The 21,959-nt window shown below is 36.8% G+C and overlaps 1 protein-coding gene across 6 annotated transcripts in view; it reads right to left on the bottom strand.

Annotated features, from left to right (window-relative positions):
• The window catches only part of FBXO38 (F-box protein 38), a 52,320-nt gene that overhangs the window by 22,428 nt on the left and 7,933 nt on the right, over window positions 1–21,959 (bottom strand). For all 6 annotated transcript variants that reach the window (XM_067732183.1, XM_067732186.1, XM_067732185.1 and 3 more), the window contains exons 3-12: window positions 18,573–18,706; window positions 15,601–15,764; window positions 15,226–15,391; window positions 13,803–13,940; window positions 12,511–12,648; window positions 10,532–10,625; window positions 9,388–9,518; window positions 5,439–5,609; window positions 3,652–3,794; window positions 2,542–2,752 (exon numbers count right to left, since the gene is read on the bottom strand). In XM_067732183.1, the coding sequence (XP_067588284.1) occupies window positions 2,542–2,752; window positions 3,652–3,794; window positions 5,439–5,609; window positions 9,388–9,518; window positions 10,532–10,625; window positions 12,511–12,648; window positions 13,803–13,940; window positions 15,226–15,391; window positions 15,601–15,764; window positions 18,573–18,706 (1,490 nt within the window). The remainder of the gene's footprint in view (window positions 1–2,541; window positions 2,753–3,651; window positions 3,795–5,438; window positions 5,610–9,387; window positions 9,519–10,531; window positions 10,626–12,510; window positions 12,649–13,802; window positions 13,941–15,225; window positions 15,392–15,600; window positions 15,765–18,572; window positions 18,707–21,959) is intronic.

Below are 21,959 nucleotides of genomic sequence, written 5' to 3'. Positions count from 1 at the left end.
CCCTGTACCACTCTTTATGTTTTTTCTGTTAGTTGTTTCTCTTTCTTTTATTTGAATTCTTTCCACCACTCCTGGTTTTGATCAACAGTCACATGGCCTTTCTCCAGGTCCCCTTTTATTTTTTTTTTTGGGCCATGCCATGTGGCTTGTGGGTCCCGTGGTCAACCCAGGCCACAGCAATGAATGCACCAAGTCCTAACCACTGGACTGCCAGGAAATTCCCCTGGTCATTATTTTTTATTTAAAAGGATCAACCTGACATGTATGTAATAATAAATGCACATAAACATATTGCCAAGTTGGAAAGACCCATGGAACCTAACGTTTTATGCCAATCTTCATTTCTCTAAAATTCTGCCACCATCTTTGGTATTCTTAGGCTTCCTCTTGTTGAAGCTGTTGAATTCCTCAATCTTGGCATTTATGTCACTAATTCCTTTGCTTCTCAGCATTTGAAAATATCATATTTGACAAATACTGTACCTCAAGTATTTGGTTTGTAGTCATGTCTCTCATCTACTGAACCTTAGTTTCAAATGTTAGTAGATTTAAGTTTCCATTGTTCTCTCTTAAATCAAATACCGTGTTCTCGCATAAGTTTTAGCTCCTGCTGCATCAATATATGACTTCACAGTGGAAGGCATCCTCCATTCTATACTGAGAAGCCAATGGCCATGTAACTTTCTAGTGGAGTCTATAATCTGTCCAGTACATCAACTTCAACCACAACTGGGTTTGTAGGATTTGAGGAGTTCTGCACTGCAGCTGCTGTAACAGTTTTCTATGAACGGTTGGGTATTCTCTGAAGTCCAGATCCTTATGATGGCACTCAAGAACAAGGCAAAGAAACAATACCTGACCTCACTCCCCCCTCCTTCACCCCTAGCACCTGCTGGCTCTGCACTTTTGTTTTTGTATTTTAGGAGGAGAGATTTAGCCATAAGTTTGAAATGCCTAAGAGTACTCATGTGGAAATTAAAAGTATGAAATTGGATATAACTGCAATTACTTTAAAAAATAGAAATATCAAAGCCGAAAATACAGGTTTAGAATTCATTAGCATATAGTTGGTACTGAAGCCATGAGACTGAATGAGGTCATCTAGAGAAAATGTGTAGAGAAAAAGGGAGAACAAGGACAAGAGTGGAATAGAGGAGGTGGTGCAAGCAAAGGAAACTGAGGAGGCATGTCCAATGAGATAGGAGGAAAACCAGGAAAATGGTTTCAGAAAGGCCAAGAGGAGCAAATATCTCAGGAAGACAGAAGTGGACAACAGTGACAAATGCAGCTGAGATGAGATGTCAAAGAAGATGCAAGTGGAGAAATGACCACTAGCCTTTATAAGAGAGTCACTGGTGGCTTTGGCAAGAGCCAAAATGGACAGTTCTATAGAGAACCTGTGAGGTAAGGAAGTGAAGACAATGCCTACAGATGATTCTTAGGTCAGGACATGCATACTCAGAGTGATCCTAAAGGAAATTACGCTCTATACACAGAATACTTTCATTATGAAAGGAGTTAATGACACCAGGGCACCCCATTTCTCATTAATTACTCTGCCTAAAAGAATGAGTGAAAGGGCAACAACCAAATAGTGGCTAGAAGAGATTCCTTTTTCAGTTCTTAAGGGTCAACTGGGAACCTGGAAAATTTTTTAAGGAAACAATTTCACTCCATTTTCACTCATCAACACAGGGGCAGATGAAGCCTAATAACACATGGGCTGGCACACAGCAGGAGTTCAGTCAGTATCAAAGAACTGGAATGGATAGTTACATAAGTGAAATCCCATAGGTCCTTATTAGCTCGTGTACTTAATTTTCTGGGTGGTTTTGAAGACTTAATGATGAAAGGTATATGAAAGGTTTCCAACACAGTGTCTAGCACATGACTACTATTCATTTTTCCAGTTCTTGGAACACCCAAAAATGATCTCCACGTTCAAATCCAATGTAGCTATCTATTGGTCAGCAAGATATTGAAAGATGCTCCTTCACCCATATCCTGACAGTTAAATCTCCATTAAGCCAGGCCTCTAAGGCTCACTGTACCTTAATTCTCATGGCATCTAAGTCCTTCCCTTTCTGTAAATACCCCAATAGATTCCATGGACAAGAGGCATCACAAAGATAACTTTAAAATAAGCAAGCAGACAGGCAAACTCCATCCACCCCCTCATTTGTTTTTTGTTTGTTTGTTTGTTTTGCGCTACACGGGCCTCTCACTGTTGTGGCCTCTCCCGTTGCGGAGCACAGGCTCCGGACGCGCAGGCTCAGAGGCCATGGCTCACGGGCACAGCCGCTCCGCGGCATGTGGGATCCTCCTGGACCGGGGCACGAACCCGTGTCCCCTGCATCGGCAGGCGGACTCTCAACCACTGCGCCACCAGGGAAGCCCCCCTCATTTGTTTTGTTAGCAAGGTCCCCCAACGTGTAAAGTGACAAACTGAAATAGGCGGTGAAGGAAAGAGAAGAGAGTAAGAGAAATATGACCCAAAGTAAAAATCATTTCTATCTGGAGCTCACAAAAGATCTGGGTTACCGTCGGCTGCAAACTGCTGCTCTCCTGGCTGCAGGTCTTGCCGGAAGTCATTCTCCTCGTCTGAGTCATCTGGGTGATGGTGATTGTTGTCGTGGATGTTGGCATTATTCTGCGCATTATTATCATTGTCATTGTTGGAGTTCTGATTGCTAACAAGGGCCGAGGAAACCCCAATTCCTGTGCCTGCACTCAGACCAACCCGAGCACAGCCCTAAAGCAAGAAGAAACCACGTGCTTATTAATTTGGGTTAGTGTAGAACCCTGCATTTTTAATATTCCTCCATTTCATCTTTACACTGAATATTTATATGGCACTTTATGAAATACTTTCACATATTCATAAAGGACCTCATTTAAGGCCCAGAACGCTTCAAGCAAGAAAAAGCGTTATCACCCTTGATTTACAGATGATGACATGCACAATGGGAAGGGATCTGCCCAACAGTGCACGACCAGTAAGTGGTACACCTGGGACTTGAAACCCAATAATCTGTCCTCAAACCCTGAGCTTTCCCCACTATATCACACTGCTTCAACAGTGGGAATATAACCATTAAGAACTGACAAGAGAGAACATAATTTGTTGAAACATTAAGTTTTTATTACGATGCGAGTATAAAGCTTTATGTGTTAAGCAGTTTTAAAATAACATTTTGTACAACTGGGCAACCTCAGATTTCCCCAGATATGCAACTGAACAGAAAAGGTAGCAGCAAAGTAAAACATTCCCAAAACAAAATTCCTAATCCTTACTTATATTTTGGGTTGCTAATTAGAGATTTAATCTTCCAACTAATTACTCTTGAGTAATAACTTTTGCTTTAGCTTAAATTTCCACCTTTGCTCTTACCTTCACTTTATAAACCTGATGGAGACAGCTTTGCACTTACTTTTTCCTTTCCTTTCTCTGGAAATCCCTTAATAGTCATTTACCAGAACAAGTGGCTATACATTATTATAACCTTTATGCCTTCCTTCACTGAGGCTGGCAGTAAAAAGTCAAATTATAACATTGTAAAGGCATATTATTAAGAAAAAAAATTACTTAGGTTGTTTTATTTTCTTCCTTCAGTATCAAAATAAACAAAAATGCTCTCAAATGTGACTTACTTTGGGTGGTTCACGAAACATCTGGTCCAGTGAAATAAACTCCAGGCTGGGCAACAATTCAATAAACTGGCCAAAGGAGTCCAGCTTCAAAGCATGGCAACGCACTAAGTTGATATCAACCAATCGAGTCCATCTTGAGTGGTCTATTGAAGAAACGATATGGCCAGAATGTAACTAACACTTTCTCCATTACTCATGAATTTTGCTATAGGTCACAAAGACTTTCAAATCCTTTTTCCCTGAGTAAATTTTCTTTTATTTCATGATCTCTAACACTTGATGACTCTAAACTATGATGTTTCCTTACCTAATTTCATTGTGAGAAATAGATGGCTTGGAAATCATTAACTTGAAACTAAGTCAGCCTATACTTAAATGTGATTCACTTAAAAACCTACATGCCTATTTAACGATAGGATACTAGTTAAAAGAAATGTTGGCATATTCCTTTCATAAAACAGTATGCAGCTATTAAAAGAATGAAGAAGAACTGAATATGCTTACTAATATGGAAAGCTCTCCAAAATATTCTTAGTGCAAAACACAAGCTACAGGACAATGTATACACAGTAAGGTCCTTTCGTATATGTAAATCATTTTTAAATGCTATATATGTATAGGCTGCAATATGCACAAAATAACCTGTCCAGAAGAATATACAAGAAACCGTTGATGGTGGTTACCTTTGAGAAGAGGAGACTTTTCATTTTGTACCTTTCTGTATTGTTTGATACTGTTTATCAAGTGCATGTATGACTTTTAGTTTTTAAGTGTTAACAGGAGTTCTGAGTGATGGGATTATAGGCCATTTTTTATTTTCTTCTTTATACTCTTCTGTATTTAAGAAAACAAACAAACCAAAAACCCAATAAATGTTATTTTTTAAAAGCGATCTACGCCGCATACAGCCTAAAGTTTATTTCCCAATAACTTCTTGGTGCTGCTGGGCAAGGGGTAGAACTTCTCTTCTCATGGGTGAGACATGGCCATTCTAACAAATGATCTCAGCAGAGGGCTGGGAGCCCTACAAAAGGTCTGGAGATGGGTTTTGTAAGGAGCTACAGTATCCCTGTGCGGTGGCTCAGACGGCAGAAGAGACTGGTCTGCAGGTGTCAGTAAGGGGGCTTGGTTTGCTAAGAGGATGTCAAAACGAAAATTCTCTAGCTCTGAATTTATTTAAAGGCTTGTGAATTTAGGTTTTTAAGAAGGGCTTTAAAAGAAATAAATAGCATTACTCTCTCAGGGAGGGAAATAAACTCCCCTCATAAGGAAAAATACCAAGTGCAAAAGTCACACTTCTATACACAAGAGATACTGTATGGAGGGGAGATTTGAAATAGCCTAGGATTTTAAGGCAATAGAAAATTTCACAAGTTAATGTTTAATATGTCACCTAACTCAAGTTTTTAAAATACGTACCCACTTTGTTGGTTCAGATGATATGCCATTTGAAGTTAATACAGAGAAAACAACCATAACATCCCAGGCAACAATTCCTAACCTAAACTTTACATGCCTGGCCCAAAGAAAAACAAATAAGTAAGGATCAGTACAACTGAATTATAACTTGGACAGTGCTAATTTCTAGGCAGAGAATTTCAGGAGTTCAAAGAGGCACTGAAAATATTTCCAACTCAGTTATCAAAGGTTCCCAGAACTTCTATGAATGATCCATATAAAATATCTACATTTTATATCAGGAATGTTAATTCATGACACACACGGAAAACAAAGATACATATTATTTTGACATTAATAAAATAGAGCCGCACTTAAGCATACAGTACCTGAGATCCAATTGTATGGGTTATGTAGATGGGGGCAATTATAAATTGCCAGATATTTGATACAGGAAAAAACTTCATTGACTGCCTTCATCCCTATATCAGTGATGATACCAGGATTTTCTACCACATCAGCCAAACCATACTTCACCAGATCTGCATTAGCCATTCTGCCTAGAAAGAGAAATTGATTTAAAAAACAAAAAAAGGTTCTTAAAGTGTCATGGAGTGTTGCCAATTCTTTACTTTAACATCCAGTATGATCAGTCTCTATGATCATCTGGCGTCATCTCTCCATCATCAGGTTCAGGTTCAGGTACAATTTTAGGTTAGGTATTCTGTACGAATGGTAGCCTTTATTTTGCAAAATAAAAATTTATGTTAAAAGTTAAGGGACAGCTAGTAAGAAAAGATTATTTTCAATTGTTTAGAAAAGGAAAAAAGAAGGCAAAGTCTTAAAGCAAAACTGAGGGATAAATTGTATTGGTTTACATTTATGGTGAAGTTTTAGTTTAAGCTTTTAAAAAGAAAAATAAAATCTTAAAAGTGTAACTCTTTCACTCTATAAGGATAATGTTTTTGGAGTCGGGTGTGGCCATGTGTAGAGAAGAGTACACTTTGAAATTCAGATTCATTTTTAGAACCATGTATAGGTTAGTAAATATGTACCTAACCTCAGAAAGTGGACTTTTAACTCACATATACACCCAACTCTCTCTGCCCTTGGGCTTTAGTGCCTACTGTCTTGTCACAGACTAGGGAGTGGGTTTAGTAAAAGGATCCTCCATTCTAGATTATGCTACAGGAAATCACACCTTATCCCTTGCTTCCTATCATTATTCCTGCCACCTGCCTGACCTTTGCTCTACAGGATGGTCCACTTGACTATGAGCAATTTGAAGGAAAATGGGACTCTGCCTAGTTAGTTTATAGTTACATTTTCAATGTCCAGCATAATGCTGGGATATTATGATATAGGAACCCAATAAATGTCTCTCATGGTCCTTGCAATCAACTGACATAAAATACAAAGAAAACACTTGCTCTGGACAAGCTGCCCTGCCCTTCAGGGCAGGGATTCATACCTTTAGCCTGGACATGTTTAAAACAACCAGTCTACTCCCAACTCTTCCAGTTTCACTTTCCATACAGTTCATGGTCTCTCTCCTAGAGTCCCTGTTTTTTGTATTTACTGGCATTTCTTGGAGATTTCACCTTAACCAATTCTTCATAATTTTTCTGAGCAATTTTCTTTAGTCTCCTGGTAAAAACTTCTTTCTTGCCCTTTGGACTTAAAATTTGCCTTCTCCCTTATGATCAGGTAGATTTTGAACTGATCCCAGGTAAGGTGTTGTCAGAATAATTGCTACAGCCTAGCATGATAAATCTATGTCTTACATTCATTCCTTTGAGACCTGTTCCTGCTCTTAGGGTCTCCTGATCATCACACTCCCTCAAAACTCTGATGACATCACCTAGGACTCAGATTGTTTCTTTCTGATTCAGCCCAGAGGTCAGCTAAAAGTAAAAGCTATCATTCACTGAATGCTTTCTACGTGTGAGAGATTGTAATAATAAAATACCATGTTTTCTCATTTGTTAAATGGAGATAAGACCGTTTCCCACTTTTTTATTGGGTGGTTTGAACCCAAGAAATAACTTGCCCCAGGTCCCATGATTAATGAACTTCCATCTCACTCCCTCTTTCCAAAGCCCCAGCCCTAAAGACTACTGTATACTGCTTCTGGATCTGAATGAGTTTTGCACCCCTATCACCTTCACATGAATCTCTGAAATCATGAATCTATGTAAACAAAGAACCCCTAAGTATTCATCCTTGGATCACTTTTCTTATATTCCCAGTACACAGCATCTACTTTTCAGCACACACATTTCCCCAATCTGGCACTGTCACTTTTACGATAAGTGTATGGGGACAAAGATGATGTTTCTATTTATATTTTGCCAGAAACTTTGTGACAAAGAATTGCTGCAAGTTTTACCAGGAGCCACCCTAACCTCCTGGAGAGATGCTTCAAAATCTAAGTGGCTGAGAAGCAAGAGATTAAGTGAAAGAGTATAAGCAGTGACCTCTCATTCCTCTCTACATAGTCTGTTAGACACACCTGGCACCTATTTTCATACAGAGAATCCCAGACTGTCTTTGGAGTAATAGAGGAGAGTACGTATACAGGAGAAATGGATGAACTGCAACAAATATGAAGAATGGTTTATAAAAAAAAATCAAAGCTAAGAGACTATTAAATATTAAGGAGACTATGAAACAAGTTACTTTGAAAAACGAGATAATGGTAGTCAAAAGGTAAAGTGTTGGGACTTCCCTGGTGGCAGAGTGGTTAAGAATCCACCTGCCAATGCAGGGGACATGGGTTCGAGTCCTGGCCCGGGAAGATCCCACGTGCCGCGGAGTGACCAAGCCTGTGCGCCACAACTACTGAGCTGCAACTACTGAAGCCTGCATGCCTAGAGCCCGTGCTCTGCAACAAGAGAAGCCACTGCAATGAGAAACCCACGCACTGCAACGAAGAGTAGCCCCCACTCGCCGCAACTAGAGAAAGCCCGTGCGCAGCAACAAAGACTCAACGCAGCCCCCAAAAAAGGTAAAGTGTTTTTCTATTGAAAATATGTGTTGAGGGGAAAGAAGCACTATAGGGAAATAGCTGGTTCTAAAGATAATTCTCAAAGACATTCTTTCAGTGGACCTAAATGTGGCAATCATGAAAATACAAAATTTGTCAAGTTTTTAGCTTTTGAGAAAAACAAAAAACAAGACAGTAGAAAAAAACACCAATTACCAAGCTAATAATCTTAAGTTACTACATAGATACTATAGAAACAGAATGTTAGCAACTTCACTGAAAACCAGAAAAGCCTGATACCAAATACATTAATTTTATTTGAAATTACTATGCTAGTTTAGCATTTTAAAGCTACGTTGGTAAAAAGCTGATCTTTTCAAAGCTATATAGATTAAAAATGATTCCTGTGTTAAAAAGGCTAGAAAATAATGCTTTGATTTTTTTTAATGCTTCACCTGTATTGGTGAGAACTGCAACAAAGTAAAAACAAAACAAAAATCCCAACTATTATTGTGACATATATCAGAAATGAAAAGGGACAAACAAGTCATATTGTTTGATCTAGACTAAAAAGAATTAAGCCTTCTTATGTTCTTCTACAATGCAAATTAGATCCAAAGAAAAAATGTCATCTGGTATGACAATGAGAGTTTAAGAAGACTTGTTACAAATTACATGGGTAAGAAACTAATTCTTGCAAAAATAAAAACATGCTGAAGGTGTAAATGTTTTTGCATGTCTGACTAATGTCATGTGGAAAAAAAGTTTGAATAATGAATTGACATGCATTCAAACCCAAAGGAATGAGTTCCCAATTGTAAATACATTCCAGAAAATGCTGTGAACAAGCCTTCCAACAGCAATCATCATTAAACAAATACTGACCATTATGTGCTCACACTATCTGGAAAATCCAGAACCCCCAGTGGGCTTATTACAGAAATGAAGAGCATGGGCAGGGAATGGGACCTCATCAGAGAGGACCATCAAAAGCTTCAAGAAGTGTGACAGATCAAATTCAACAAATGGAACCAGGGATGACATTCTGTGAAAAAAATGAAGCAGAATGGGAAAGAAACTTGGGGAGCAAAGGGGAGACGATATCAAATGTAAATAAGGGTCTTTTTTTGGGTAGACAATCACTACACTTTCTATAATATGCTAAAATCAGAGGCAATATAGAAAGAAAAAAATCACTGACACTTCAAGTTTAAATTTTTTAAGAAGTGAGAGCACCTAAGATTTTAAGCTATTTTATATTCAAGAAAATAACGGCACATCCCAATTCAGAGTTCACTTTGTCAAGTAAGTTCCTGACAACAATTTTAGGGATTAAATGAGATGATTCTTACTCTGCAGCAAAAACTCATCTACATATCCCAGATGAAGGGTTTCAAACTGGGGGAACTCCAACTCTGCCATCTTCAGGGCAGAAAAGACGCCATCTTTGGTTAGGGAAGGCTGGATCCGAACTTCATGTAACCTATGAACAAAGAGATACATATAAAAGTAAAATGAAAGCCATCAGAATCAAAGGTACTTCCTAATGTAAGGCTCTGAAAGAAGTTTATCTTACTGAAGTGTCAAATGCAAACAACTTTCCCCCCTCCACTAAAAAATATCAGATGTTTCCTTTAAAAGGGTATTTTATAAAGTGCGGACACGCCTTACGTGTACACTGAAGTTACAGTAAATAATAATGAGTTACACTGTTATAATCTTATATCCTTTCTGGTACTTTCTTAAACCTGATTAAGTCAAGGCAAGAATCTGCATTTCTTTAATATCTTTTTTAGGCTAGTATTAAGTCCCATTTAAACAAAGAGTATAGTTCTATAGTAAGTAACAATATTTACTCACTTAAACTTAGATAGAGTTTTGTTGTATTTATATTCTTAATATTCTACTGATGGAAAGTAAGAGTTTTGTTTTTTAATAAATTGAAAAATGGTTAATTCAATTTAAGTATTATAAAAGTAAAAGTAGAGGTAGACTTTTGATATGTAGGAAATAATAAACATGGCATAAAGTGATGTGAAAATAGGTTAAAAATATAAAGATGTTAAAGGTCAGGACTCTGAAAAAGCTGACTTACAACACTGATTTCTGAATAGCAAATATTATCACCAACTAACTAAAACAACTGGGAAAACCATCTGGAGGTTAAAACAATGGCTCCTGAGCCGGCTGCTGACACCAAAGCATCAATGCTGACTTCTGTTGGAGTCTCAGGCACTTCCAGATAATTGACTGCTTTTCTCTGATGAGACCACACCCATTCAAAGCTTGCTAGGTCTGGAGTGCAGCTCAGTTGGTCATCAGTTGTAACAGAAGACTCCCACTAAGTGATAACCTACTGCTATTTAAACAACTCCTTTGTATTTTAAATCTGAAAAAGGCATGCTCAAACTTCAAACACATATTCCCACCAATTTTTATAAAACAGGAAAAAACATAATTCTAAGACAAAAGAAACAATGGGAAGAGGAAACATACCTACGGGCAGCAGTGATGATGAGGTAACCAAGATCTACTTCAAGTGCATTTTTGCAAGCTCCCAAAACAATAGTGTGCAAATTTCTAAAACCACCTAGTTAAAGGAACAAAAACAATAATTTTTCCATTTGACCACAGCACTGTCAGTAAAGCATTTCTACATACTTTAGATGATAACTGTTTAGGCGTAATCATTTTAGTGCTTGTATATCACATTGTGGTTTTAATTTGCATTTCCCTAATGATTAGTGAAATTTATCCTGTTTTCATGTTTACTGGCCATTTAGATATCCTCTTTTGTGAAATTTTTTCTATTCAAAATGTTTTCCCATTTTTCCTATTGTGTTTTCTGACTTTTTCTTACTAATTTTAGTTCTTTCTGGATACAAGTCCTTTGTCAGCTGTATTGCAAATAGCTTCTCCCACTCTATAGCTTGGCTTTTTACTCTCTTACTCATGCCTTTTGATGAACAAAAAAATCGTTAGCACAGTTTACCAATTTTTTTCTTTATGCTAAGTGTTCTTTGGTATACTATTTAAGAAATCTTTGACTACCAGAGGTCAAGAAGACGTTCTCCTGAGTTTTCTTTTAAAAACTGTATTTTTTACATTTGGATCTATGAATCATCTGGAATTAACTATTGTGTGAGGTATGCTGGCTCCTTAAGTAAAATATAAGGTGGAGTCATTCTTAAACACTTATTAGGGAAGAAAAGTCTCTGCTGCTCCTTTAGGCCCTTTATGCAAACTCTTAGCTTTTGGTACCTCTCTCCAGGTCTTCTAATGAATGACTGCACTGTGGTCTTCTTTTCCGTTCATTTTTTAAATTTATTTTTTACTTTTTATTTTTACAAGAGGTAAATAAACTGACACCAAGCATTCTTTTCCTTTCTGATTTTACCCTGTTAGCTAGAGCCATGGAATAAAAATTACACTGTTGGGCTTCCCTGGCAGCACAGTGGTTGAGAGTCCACCTGCCGATGCAGGGGACACGGGTTCGTGACCTGGTCTGGGAGGATCCCACATGCCGTGGAGCGGCTGGGCCCGTGGGCCATGGCCACTGAGCCTGTGCCTCCGGAGCCTGTGCTCCGCAACGGGAGAGGCCACAACAGTGAGAGGCCCACGTACGGCAAAAAAAAAAAAAAAAAAATATTATGCTGTTGATCTTGAGGAAGTCTCCATCCCCTTCACACAATCTAATGAAGTGCACTTGTACCAGACTTGATTAACTGACAAAATGCTAAAAATGTACTTACTCATATTTTAACAGTATTAATGAGAATGTCTATTTGTTACCAATGGTACTAGATAATTTTTCATTTATATTTTGGATATTCACAGTTACATTTTCTGATCCCAACTATTAATTATCTATATAGCTAAACTTCTTGGTCTTTTTGTTGCAGTGAGGAGATAATTAACGTGGAGCACGTTATGCTACATATGATCATTTAAAATATAATTATGGGAGCTAGAAAGTAAAATCTTTTTTTCTTTTAAAAGCCAACATCTGATGGATGGACCTAATATCCAACTGTTAAACATGAAAACATTTTATATACTATAAGTATTAAGCAAATGTTAGATTAACATTACTAATGCCTAAGTTCTTTTGTAGAACTAAGTTGTCTAAGTCAAAAAACATCTCTTCCCAGCAAAAGGCACTAGGATATCTCTATTAACATCTCTCAGAAAGAGTCCAAATATAACATGAGTTATTAACTAAGCAATAAGTATTAACAAGCCAGAAAACATGCCTTATCACTCTACTATTTTGAGAAGGTTTAACACTGCATAAAAAGGAAATGAATACTGGCCACACTCATGGTTACTTATTCTTACCTAAATACATCAGACAGAAAATACAATTACTAACAAGCATTTTCTTTTATAAAGACTCAGAAGAGAAGCTAAATAAAAGCTTACTAAATTTTAAACTGATTTTTTAAAATATTTAGTAACTAAAGGAAAATGAATACCTGATCTCCAACTGTCTTCAACTACATGTTGGATAAGACCTCCAAGGAAAGGAACTCGAACCATTTCCAAATGTTCCAAGTTGCGGGCAGAGGCTAAGCCTGTTACTAAAGGGACATATTTCAAGGAGTTTGTGGGTCCTGGAGAAAGACAATTTCAATGGAACAATGTAAATTATAAAGATGATTTTTCAAATCAGCAACTGAAATGAATAACTTATAAATTCTATGTCTGAAAATGACAGCCAAGTGGCTGGCTCTCTGCGATTTATACCTCTCATTGGAAAGAGTATTAGTCTGTTAACCACATACTTATTCAGCATAAGGATTTTTCAGTAACGTTGGAGATTTAGTATTTTTTGTAAATTCCCTGAAGTTTCAATAGTTTTGAGCTCAAAATAAATAAGGGGAAAAGGCAAGTTGAAAATTTGATCCTTCACTCAAACAGCTCAATGACTTAAACATCTCTCTATGTGACCAGTGTTATATTAGGTGTTATGGAAGATTACAAAAGATAGGATCCTATCCATCAAAGAGCTTGCAACTGACGCAAACATAAAACTAACATGAATAATTATAAAAAAGATAAAAAGGCAGAACATATCAGGTACAAAAATAAGATCCGATATACTACATAAAAAAGAAAGTTTGAAGAACAAAACTTAAAAAATGTATACAAGTGAAGAGGAAGAAGGACGTGTAAACCGCAGGACAAGGAAACAATAATACGGAAAAACACTCAGGCGAAAGCTGGTATGGCTGTTTGGGAACAGTGAGTAGGCAGGCCTGACAATAAAAGGAGTACCTTAGAAAGGAGTCTGAAATAAGGATATCAAGAGGGGCCCTGGGTATTATGAATTCTGAAGCAGAACAGTTCCCACTTGACACACTAGGGCAACAGAAGTACTGAAGGTTTCAGAACAGAAAAGTAGTATCATAAAAGCAGTGTTTTATGCTTTAAGGTAGATTAGGTCAGACAACTATTTACATGCAGAATGATCAGGAGGCCAGAGACAAAGAAAGTAAAAAAAATTTATTAAAACAATCCTGTAAAAAGTGCCTATAAGAAATATGTAGAGACATTTTGACACCTTATTTTTTCTGCTAAGGGTCAAAGAAAAATCATATGTCTACTGTCTTTAAAACAAAAAGTACATTTACCTTCATAAGGTAAGTTACAGACATAAACAGTAATAGCATAATATAATTTCACTTACAAATGTAGCTATGGAGTTTGCTTTAGGACATTTTTAGAATAGTATGTGTATAATTCCACCACAACTATGTACCCTTACCTGCACAGTTCCTCATGACAAAAGTTCGTAAGCTGATGCAAAGAAAATCTTTGAATGGCTGTGGTTTAGTGAGTCTTACCCACTTCATGTAAAGGTGCCTTAGCATTGGGATACAAGGAATTTCAGGAACATTCACCCCTAAAGCATATATATAAAAAAATAAAAAACAAGAAAACCACTAAAAGACTGTATTCTGTGTATAAGTTCAATAGTCTATTTTTCAAGTTAACAATATATCCTTCCTGTATATTTTCATCAGAACAAATTACCTAATTAACACGTAGGAAGATAAGCTTATTTAAAACAGGCTTGTAAAGAACAGTTTAAGAAAACAATAAACAGACTATTATTTCTTTAGAAAAGGCATATGGGAAGATGGGATTTAAAAAGTACTTCTACATTTTATACACACAAGTTTTTCTTGCAACTCTAACTCTTCCAGAGTTACTAGGAATCATACCTGCAGAGGACCATTTCTGGAAGAAAGGGGTTGTAGAGTGGGAGGATAAGTCAGGAGATATGGAAGGAGACAGAGCATGGGTAACTTGAAAATTCTTATGGTACGAAGCAGTTTGAGGAACCTGTCCAAGAGTCTAAACACTGTAGACTAGGGAACAGCCAAGAAGTGACACAATTCTCGGAGAGAAATACAAGGATCCAGGGTGATGGCATTTAAAAAGCAGTAGCTGGCAAAACCAGTTTAATATAACTTTTAACCTTGAGTCAGTAGAAGCCCTGCTAGCAATAGCAACTAGAGAAAGCAAAATTGGGAGTACTTAAATTGTTGGTTCTTTGAAACCTAAATTCTGCAGAATGCTCCTACTGTAAGGATTACTCCTTAATCTGGTCCACGCAAAAAAACATAGTTGGCTTTAGTACTGAACTATGCATAAACACTGTACTAACTGAGGATTAGTCCAAAGGAAGAAAAGCAGAAGAAGTGAGGTACAGATTAGGACTCAAGATGCAAAACTCACAAAGGTACATTTAGCATCTACCATGATGGTGGTCGCTCCAACTAGGGAACCCAAGGGTAGCAAGGGTGAGACAGATCCAGACAAGACAGTTATATTCTATGCCCAATCCACATTTTACCCCAAATCCATTCTATAAACAAAAAAGAAACAAAAAACAAAAACACAAAAACCCCAACAACTTTCAAAACTACCCAAACTGCCTATCAAAACGGGATCAGATTGGTTGTGAAATAGTAGTTCTCTCACCTACCTGTCTGCCGCCAACCCCCCACTCCCTGGGGCCCTTTAATGGGAAATCTAAAATTGTATACAAGTCTCACAAGCATTTCTTTTACCATCATCAATCAGCAAAGCCGTTTCTAAAATCCTCATTGTTCCCTTTCAGTGAATATTCAGTTGTATGGCATTTCAAGGAGTCACAAGCAACCCAAGAAACATGTACTTACCAACTAAATGTAAAGTTTGGATTTTGGCTCCTACAGGAATTTTCAGTTTATTTTCAGGAGGAATTGGAAATGCTCCATTACGATTACGAAACTTCCCCAAAATATGAACATGTGGCATGTATGTCCAAATAGATTCTACCAATTCCAAATGAGAAGTTTCCACACCCTACAGAATAATGCCAAAGCAAACACAAGAAAGGCTTTTAATTTAGCATCTAAAGCTTCTATTTCTGTATCATAAGATGCTAAGCATGCAGTGGAACTTAAAAGTTCGTTCTGGATGAAATTTTCATGTGACTGAACATGTTCTATGATTCTTTTAATTTAATATTTCATCAATTAGTTGATGTCAAATGTTCAACCAGGTGCACTCACCACTAAGTTCGGGCATGCCTGCAAAGCTTCCAGAACTCCTGGAATGCTAAAAGCCTCATGGCCCCGTACCCTTCGCCTCTCAAGGTATCTAGGGTGAAGGCCATATAGCTGTTCAACATCTGGCATCTTCTTCAATAGTGTCAGAAAACTGGAATCTGTGAAGCCTAAGAAGTTCACAAGTATTTAGAGCCAAGTTCATCTTTCTGTTGGTCAAAATTTATAGGCACTTGTAATTTTTATCAAAAGTTAAAACAACAACAAAAAAGATTTCCTTTTTAAATTTTCATAAGGCTAACACTACAGCTGAACAAATGGTTAAACACAAAATATTTCCCTTAGTAACAGAGGAAATGTGTCAGGAACACCACTTATTCTGAGTTGATACTTTACAGCTGAAACTTTTAATTTACTATTTTCTTTTTTGTTGTTGCTCCTGCTTTTAAGGCACATACATCTTCAACTAAGAACAACACACTTTTAAACCAGATGACTTGGACCTACTTGACTGATGTGAGAGGACGGACAACCTTTCTGGCCACCACCTTCCTCCCCCAAAGGTACTCTCTGGTCCATAAAACCTCTAGGCTCTATAGAGGTCACAACTAAAAAAATAAGTAAGATAGGATCCCCATCTTCAGGAAGCTCACAGTTCTAACCCAAATCCCATCTCAAACTGCGTTCTCTTAGTTACCCATTTCCCAATAATTACTTTATCCTGTGTTTAACTATCATTCCCAGGACATTTTAGACAACTCATTCTTTTGAAAAAGACGGATGCAAGTTAGCTAAGAGAGCATAAGCAATCCAAATTATGAGGATGCTGAACTGACAGAAAACTATTTATCTGAGAGGCCAGCTGTGCTCCACAGTGGGAAACAACCAGATGGGAGGAGAAAGATACAGGTTACTTCCACAGTACAAGTTGCTGGTGCGGTAAGTAAGGAGATAAGTCTCATACTGATGATACTTTATTATCTTACTTTTTGTTTTTAATAGAGGCCACCAGAAAGCTAACTGTCTACTCACTAATGATAAATAAAAATATTAATTTTCAAGAATAAAAATGAAGTCCCAAACCATTAAGTGTTACTACAGTTTTCAAAAGTTGTTCTGCTTGTACAGGGCTAGTCTAGATGCTATGTTAGCTTCAGATTCACAAAAAAATGAAGAGTAAGAAGGGACCTCAAGAGATTACCTGGTCTCTCTAATTATAATAACAGTTCTTATTATTGTCTTATACAGTAACTCTACTAAACGATTCAATGTGTTACTCATTTTACATATCTACTCTCACAACCCAATGAAAAGGTTTATCACCCTATTTAAAAATGTAAAAAATGAATGTGACCTTTGCCAATGTCCATCCTCTCTTGTTGTACATTACACGTTGCCTCTCTCCACCTTCTTTACAGAGATGGTGTGAGAGTCCAAGGAGATCATATATGTAAACCAAAAAGTGCTATATAAAAACCTTATTTAGCATTATTATATAGAGAATCAGGGTATAAACTCCAGAGACCAGACCAAGGTGGCATTAGCAAAGCAGGGTTAGTAAGACCTTATTCTAGGCCATAGAGACTTTGCTTTGACTCTCTTTTATATTTGTTGCAGTGATGGGAAGTCTTGGGCTCACAGGTATTTATCACAGTCTAAAAGAAGCCAGCAATGTGCAGACAAATTCTTCTCTAATTTGATACGGGGCAGAGATTTTAATTGTAAGATTGCACCACATGGGAGCTCTGCTATCCTATCTCTTTATGTAGTGCATTAACCCCATGTCCATATTTCCTACTGGCCTAACCTCCGTTAAAGAAAATCTAATAAAAGAAATGACAGTCCTTTCCACATTGCCCTGATTTTTTCTTTCCTGCTGTCTCTGCAATATGATGAATGCTTTTCCCTTACGATAGTTTCTTTAAAGTATTTGAAGACAAATGTGCTTTGCTTCCCATCAAGCTGTGTTCTAGCCTCAAGTCTCTGCAATGTTCTTCACAAAAAGATATAGTGATAACTCCGGCCAACTGATAAGAGTTATCAGTTGACTGATGACCCTCTTGAAAGCTTATGCAGCACCCCAAACTGTACAATATCTCAGTATTTCAGAGGCAGTCTGTTCTGTTCCACACAATAGAACAGAAGAAGACAATTATCTCCTCAGCCCTTCACTTCTATTAAGGACCCCTCCCCTTTGCCCAGCACCACAGCTTAATCACATTTTCAAAATATCAGGATCTGAATATTGTTGATGAAAGGTAGTTTAAAAAGATATTCAAAATTGCTAAACAACATTAACTAAAGCAGAATAATTAACAGATTGGTGTTAACTGAAAAGAAGCCTGATTAGCCCTTAATATTATTTCTCCCCTTTGAGGTGTGCTCTGCTTAACTAAAGTTATGAACTTTCTTTTCTGGTGGTCTCCTTACCTGAGGTCCATTTGTTGTGGTTAGGGTACTAACTTTGAGTTCTTCACACGCAAGGCCAATGCATTATTTGAGAAATCTCCAAGACCTAGCACAGGCCTTTTAAAAGTGCTAAAGAAATGAAAGTTCCAGAAGTGCAATTTCTGTGACCTACAACTAGAGCAGCTTTACAAAAATTGATAAATATCTGTTTAACCAGAAGGTGCATGAAAATCTGCATCATGGAAGAAAGGACACTTTGTCAAATGTGATAGACATATACTTAGCTAATCAAAGTCTCAATATGTATTTTCCAATCATATATTTGTGGAATAGACTGATGTAGTTTCTTAAGGAGTAGGAAATGAAAACAGACCACTAAAACAGTAAAGCCTCAGGCAAAACTCATTTCATCAACCTAAACTAACCCAAAAAATTTAGATAAAATCCTGCCTCCCTACCTACAAGGTGCCTAGATTGCCTATCCCAAAGTAACAAGTAGCTTTTCATGGGAACGTTATTAGTAGTTTCCAGTGGGGCTCCACTGTACATTACAGGCTAAATTTACTTACCACTCGGCATGTATTCCCACCATCGCCCTGCACAAAGATCCACTACCCTCACAACTCTCAGATATAGGGTGACTGCTTCCTTTAGCTTCCGGGAAAGACATTCCATACACATGATATCCTGCAGAGGGAGGTACCTTTGTAAGAGAAAGAAACTCATATTTATCAAGTGGGTAAGTACTTCATCTCACTGACAGGTTACTTTTTCCTTCCTCCATTCTCCTGCCCCTCAAATAAAATAAGACTGTAGTAATATTCACCGAGTTTTAAGATTAACATGCATACATACCTTTTTACTAAAAAAAAAAAAAAAAAATCAGCAAATACTCAAGCATCCAAATAAAGTGTGGAGCTCCCTCCACAGAGCATGTGATAAATCCTGCCTTTTTCCTTTTGATTTTAAGGACAAAGAAAATCTCAAAAAAAAAAAAAAAAAAGGAAGGATAAAAAAATCTCAGTGCATTTCAAGGTATAGTGATAAGGGAATGTACAAAAGATCAGAGAACTGATCAATTTGAACAAATATGTATACTAAGTTTATAGTGTACATTTTCCCCTAGATCTTTTACCTTTTAATCACATACTCTAATAAAAGTATTGCATAAGCATTAAGTGAAAAACACTCATCTGAATTACAATTTCCTTTTTTCCGACCTCCCCTGTTATCTCTTCCTTCATGAAGCTTTTCAACTAACCTCTACTTTTGTTGTTTCCAGTAATACCAATATATATATCTCTCTCTCAACAGACCTAGGTTAATTAAAAAAAAAAAAAGGCAAAAGCTACCCTTTATTGAGCTGGTATTGTGTCACAGACACTGTACTACAGTCACTGTTTCACAACTTTTACAAGCTAGGTTATTTTCCTGTTTGCAACACAGCCCTCCCCCAATCCTTTTTCTTCCCTTCTCTGTTCTGCTGTGTTCCCCACCCCTCTGACTATGAGGTGACTTTGGCCAACGGAAGGCAGGGCAAAGGCTTTCTGCTATTGCTAGTCCCCTAGCTGAATGAATCTTCAGCATCTCTTCCTGTTGCCTTAACCCTACGTACACCTCTCTGAATGATCCCTTCATTAAGTTATCTTCAAATTCCAGCCGAGGGTATCTTGTTTCCTGATACAACTCTCATTGATATAGTAGGTGCTATTGTTACTCCACTTTACAAGTGGTGAAATTGGCTCAGAAAAGTTAACCAGAAAAAAGTCAACAGCTAAATAATTTGAGAGAGGAAGAGCAAGGATGTCAACAGTTGGGTCTATTTCCTAAAAATTAAGCTAATTCTAAAGCAAAGTCCAGGTATACCTGCTGAATATTCCTCTGCTCTATTTTTTTTCTACCTCTGGCCCCTCTGCATTCTCTTTTATAACTATTTAAATAAAGAGAATAAAATAAAGTCAAATTCTCTACCAAAAAAGCATTATTGCCAACTTAATTTACAGTTTCCATAACTTAGATATGAGGATACTTTTCAGAAACTATATAACTATACACTTTATAAACAATGAAAAACTGAATTTGTTTTCTAAATCAAGTTTTGCCACTAAAACTTTTTTCCACAAATCACTGATTTTTATCCAAAGTATTTGCCTGAGTTAATATTACACTCCCTTGAAATACAAACATCAGTAACCTTATGGAGATTATCTTATATTTGCCCTCAGAAAAAGAATGTATTTTTACTCCACAGATACATAGTCAAAAAGCTGGAGTTCAAAAGGCAGATCAAACATATTTTCGAAAAGATGTGTTTAACATGGCAGGTACAGCAAAGATTAAGTTTCTTTTAAGGAAGCCATGGTTTTTCTTGTTTCATGAAAACATGCTAAATGGTTATTACAGGACTACAAAATGAGTCCTCAGATAAAAACTTTAGAAGCCTAAAAATAAATGTTTATTTTTAGAATACCATATTCAAGTACTCAGCTTAGTTCACAGTTCTCCTTACATTCTGCCAATTTGCTGCATGTTTTTTTCATTATAACCAAGGTAACGTCCTTCTATTTGATTCCACTCCTTCTACTGTTATATTCTGTTTGAACCGCAAAATCGAATCCACTCTCAATTTAAAATATGATCAAATTTGTTCATAATATGCCCTACCATTAGTCAACAAACATCTAACACACATCCCTAGAAACAATTTTACCTATGCTTTCCTCTAGTATTTTAATAGCTTCATTGTTTAATTCACTGATACATTTAGAATATAGTTGTCAGATATGAGAGAGAGAACATGCTTTTATTATTTTCTTCAAATGTTTTTCGGTTGTGACATCATCACTGAATAATCCACTCAGCTTTTCCTCACTGATGTGAATACCAAGTTTATCATAAACTAGATCCCCACGTATATTTGAATCTACATATGGAGCCTATATATGGAGTTTGTTTTACCCAACTGTCTGGCTATCTTCTCCCGTACCAAATCTTTAATTATTGTGTATTTTAGAATACATTTGAACATCTAGTAGGGTTAGACTCTTTTTCTGAAAAATTTTGGCTACAGAATTTTTCCTGCCAGATGAACTTTAGTATTATCCTGTTATGTTAAAAAAAAAAAGTCTATTAGTTTAATTGGGCCTTCTATTCCCAGATAGAACTGAACAAAAACTATACTGTGTCACATAATAACAAACTGCAGAAGATAAAGACTAATACAAATTTATATTGGAAAAGAAAAATAAAGTGCCCATAGTTCCCTAAAATAACTCTGCTATCACGATTTTAAAACTTCTTAATCTGCAAATATTCAGTAATTTTTTAAAAATTCAAAACTTTTCTAGGAACTTCAAATATGGAAATCTCCCCTAGGTAAATAATCTAAAATAATGGAAAATTCAGATGCTTAGATAAATTAGTTGCATTATATAAGAGAAAAATTAGAAACAACAGAGACAAAAGAATACAAGAAAAGGTAATTATCATTCATAGTCAGTGGAAAAGAAAGCAGTGACTAAAATGATAATTATGAAGACCATGCAGCAATATGAAAAAAGGCAAACACAATATAACCATTAACACTTACCAAGTGTTTATGCCATGCAGTGAATTGAGTGCTTTAAAAGCATTATCTCATTGAATCCTTATAATAACATCTTTATATCTATCACTGGTCCAGAGATAGTAAATGAGAGACTCACGATCAAACTCTGGTCTCTCATTCCAGAGACAAAGTATATTAGGATGTGTTTATTTGAGTGGATAATGAAAGAAGAGAGCAGGAGAAACTATAATGAAAGGGTTTCATTGGTTGTTTTTTTGGTTTTGTCTCTGGTTTCTTTAACAATTGTTATAATACAGTTTAGATAAAAATATAATTTTAGGGCTTCCCTGGTGGCGCAGTGGTTGAGAGTCCGCCTGCCGATGCAGGGGACACGGGTTCGTGCCCCGGT

This window comes from Pseudorca crassidens, chromosome 3 (genome assembly GCF_039906515.1).
Source record: "Pseudorca crassidens isolate mPseCra1 chromosome 3, mPseCra1.hap1, whole genome shotgun sequence".
Lineage (NCBI taxonomy): Eukaryota > Metazoa > Chordata > Mammalia > Artiodactyla > Delphinidae > Pseudorca > Pseudorca crassidens.
Note: the sequence above shows the minus strand (reverse complement) of the source record. Positions and strands in the feature narration are given on the sequence as shown.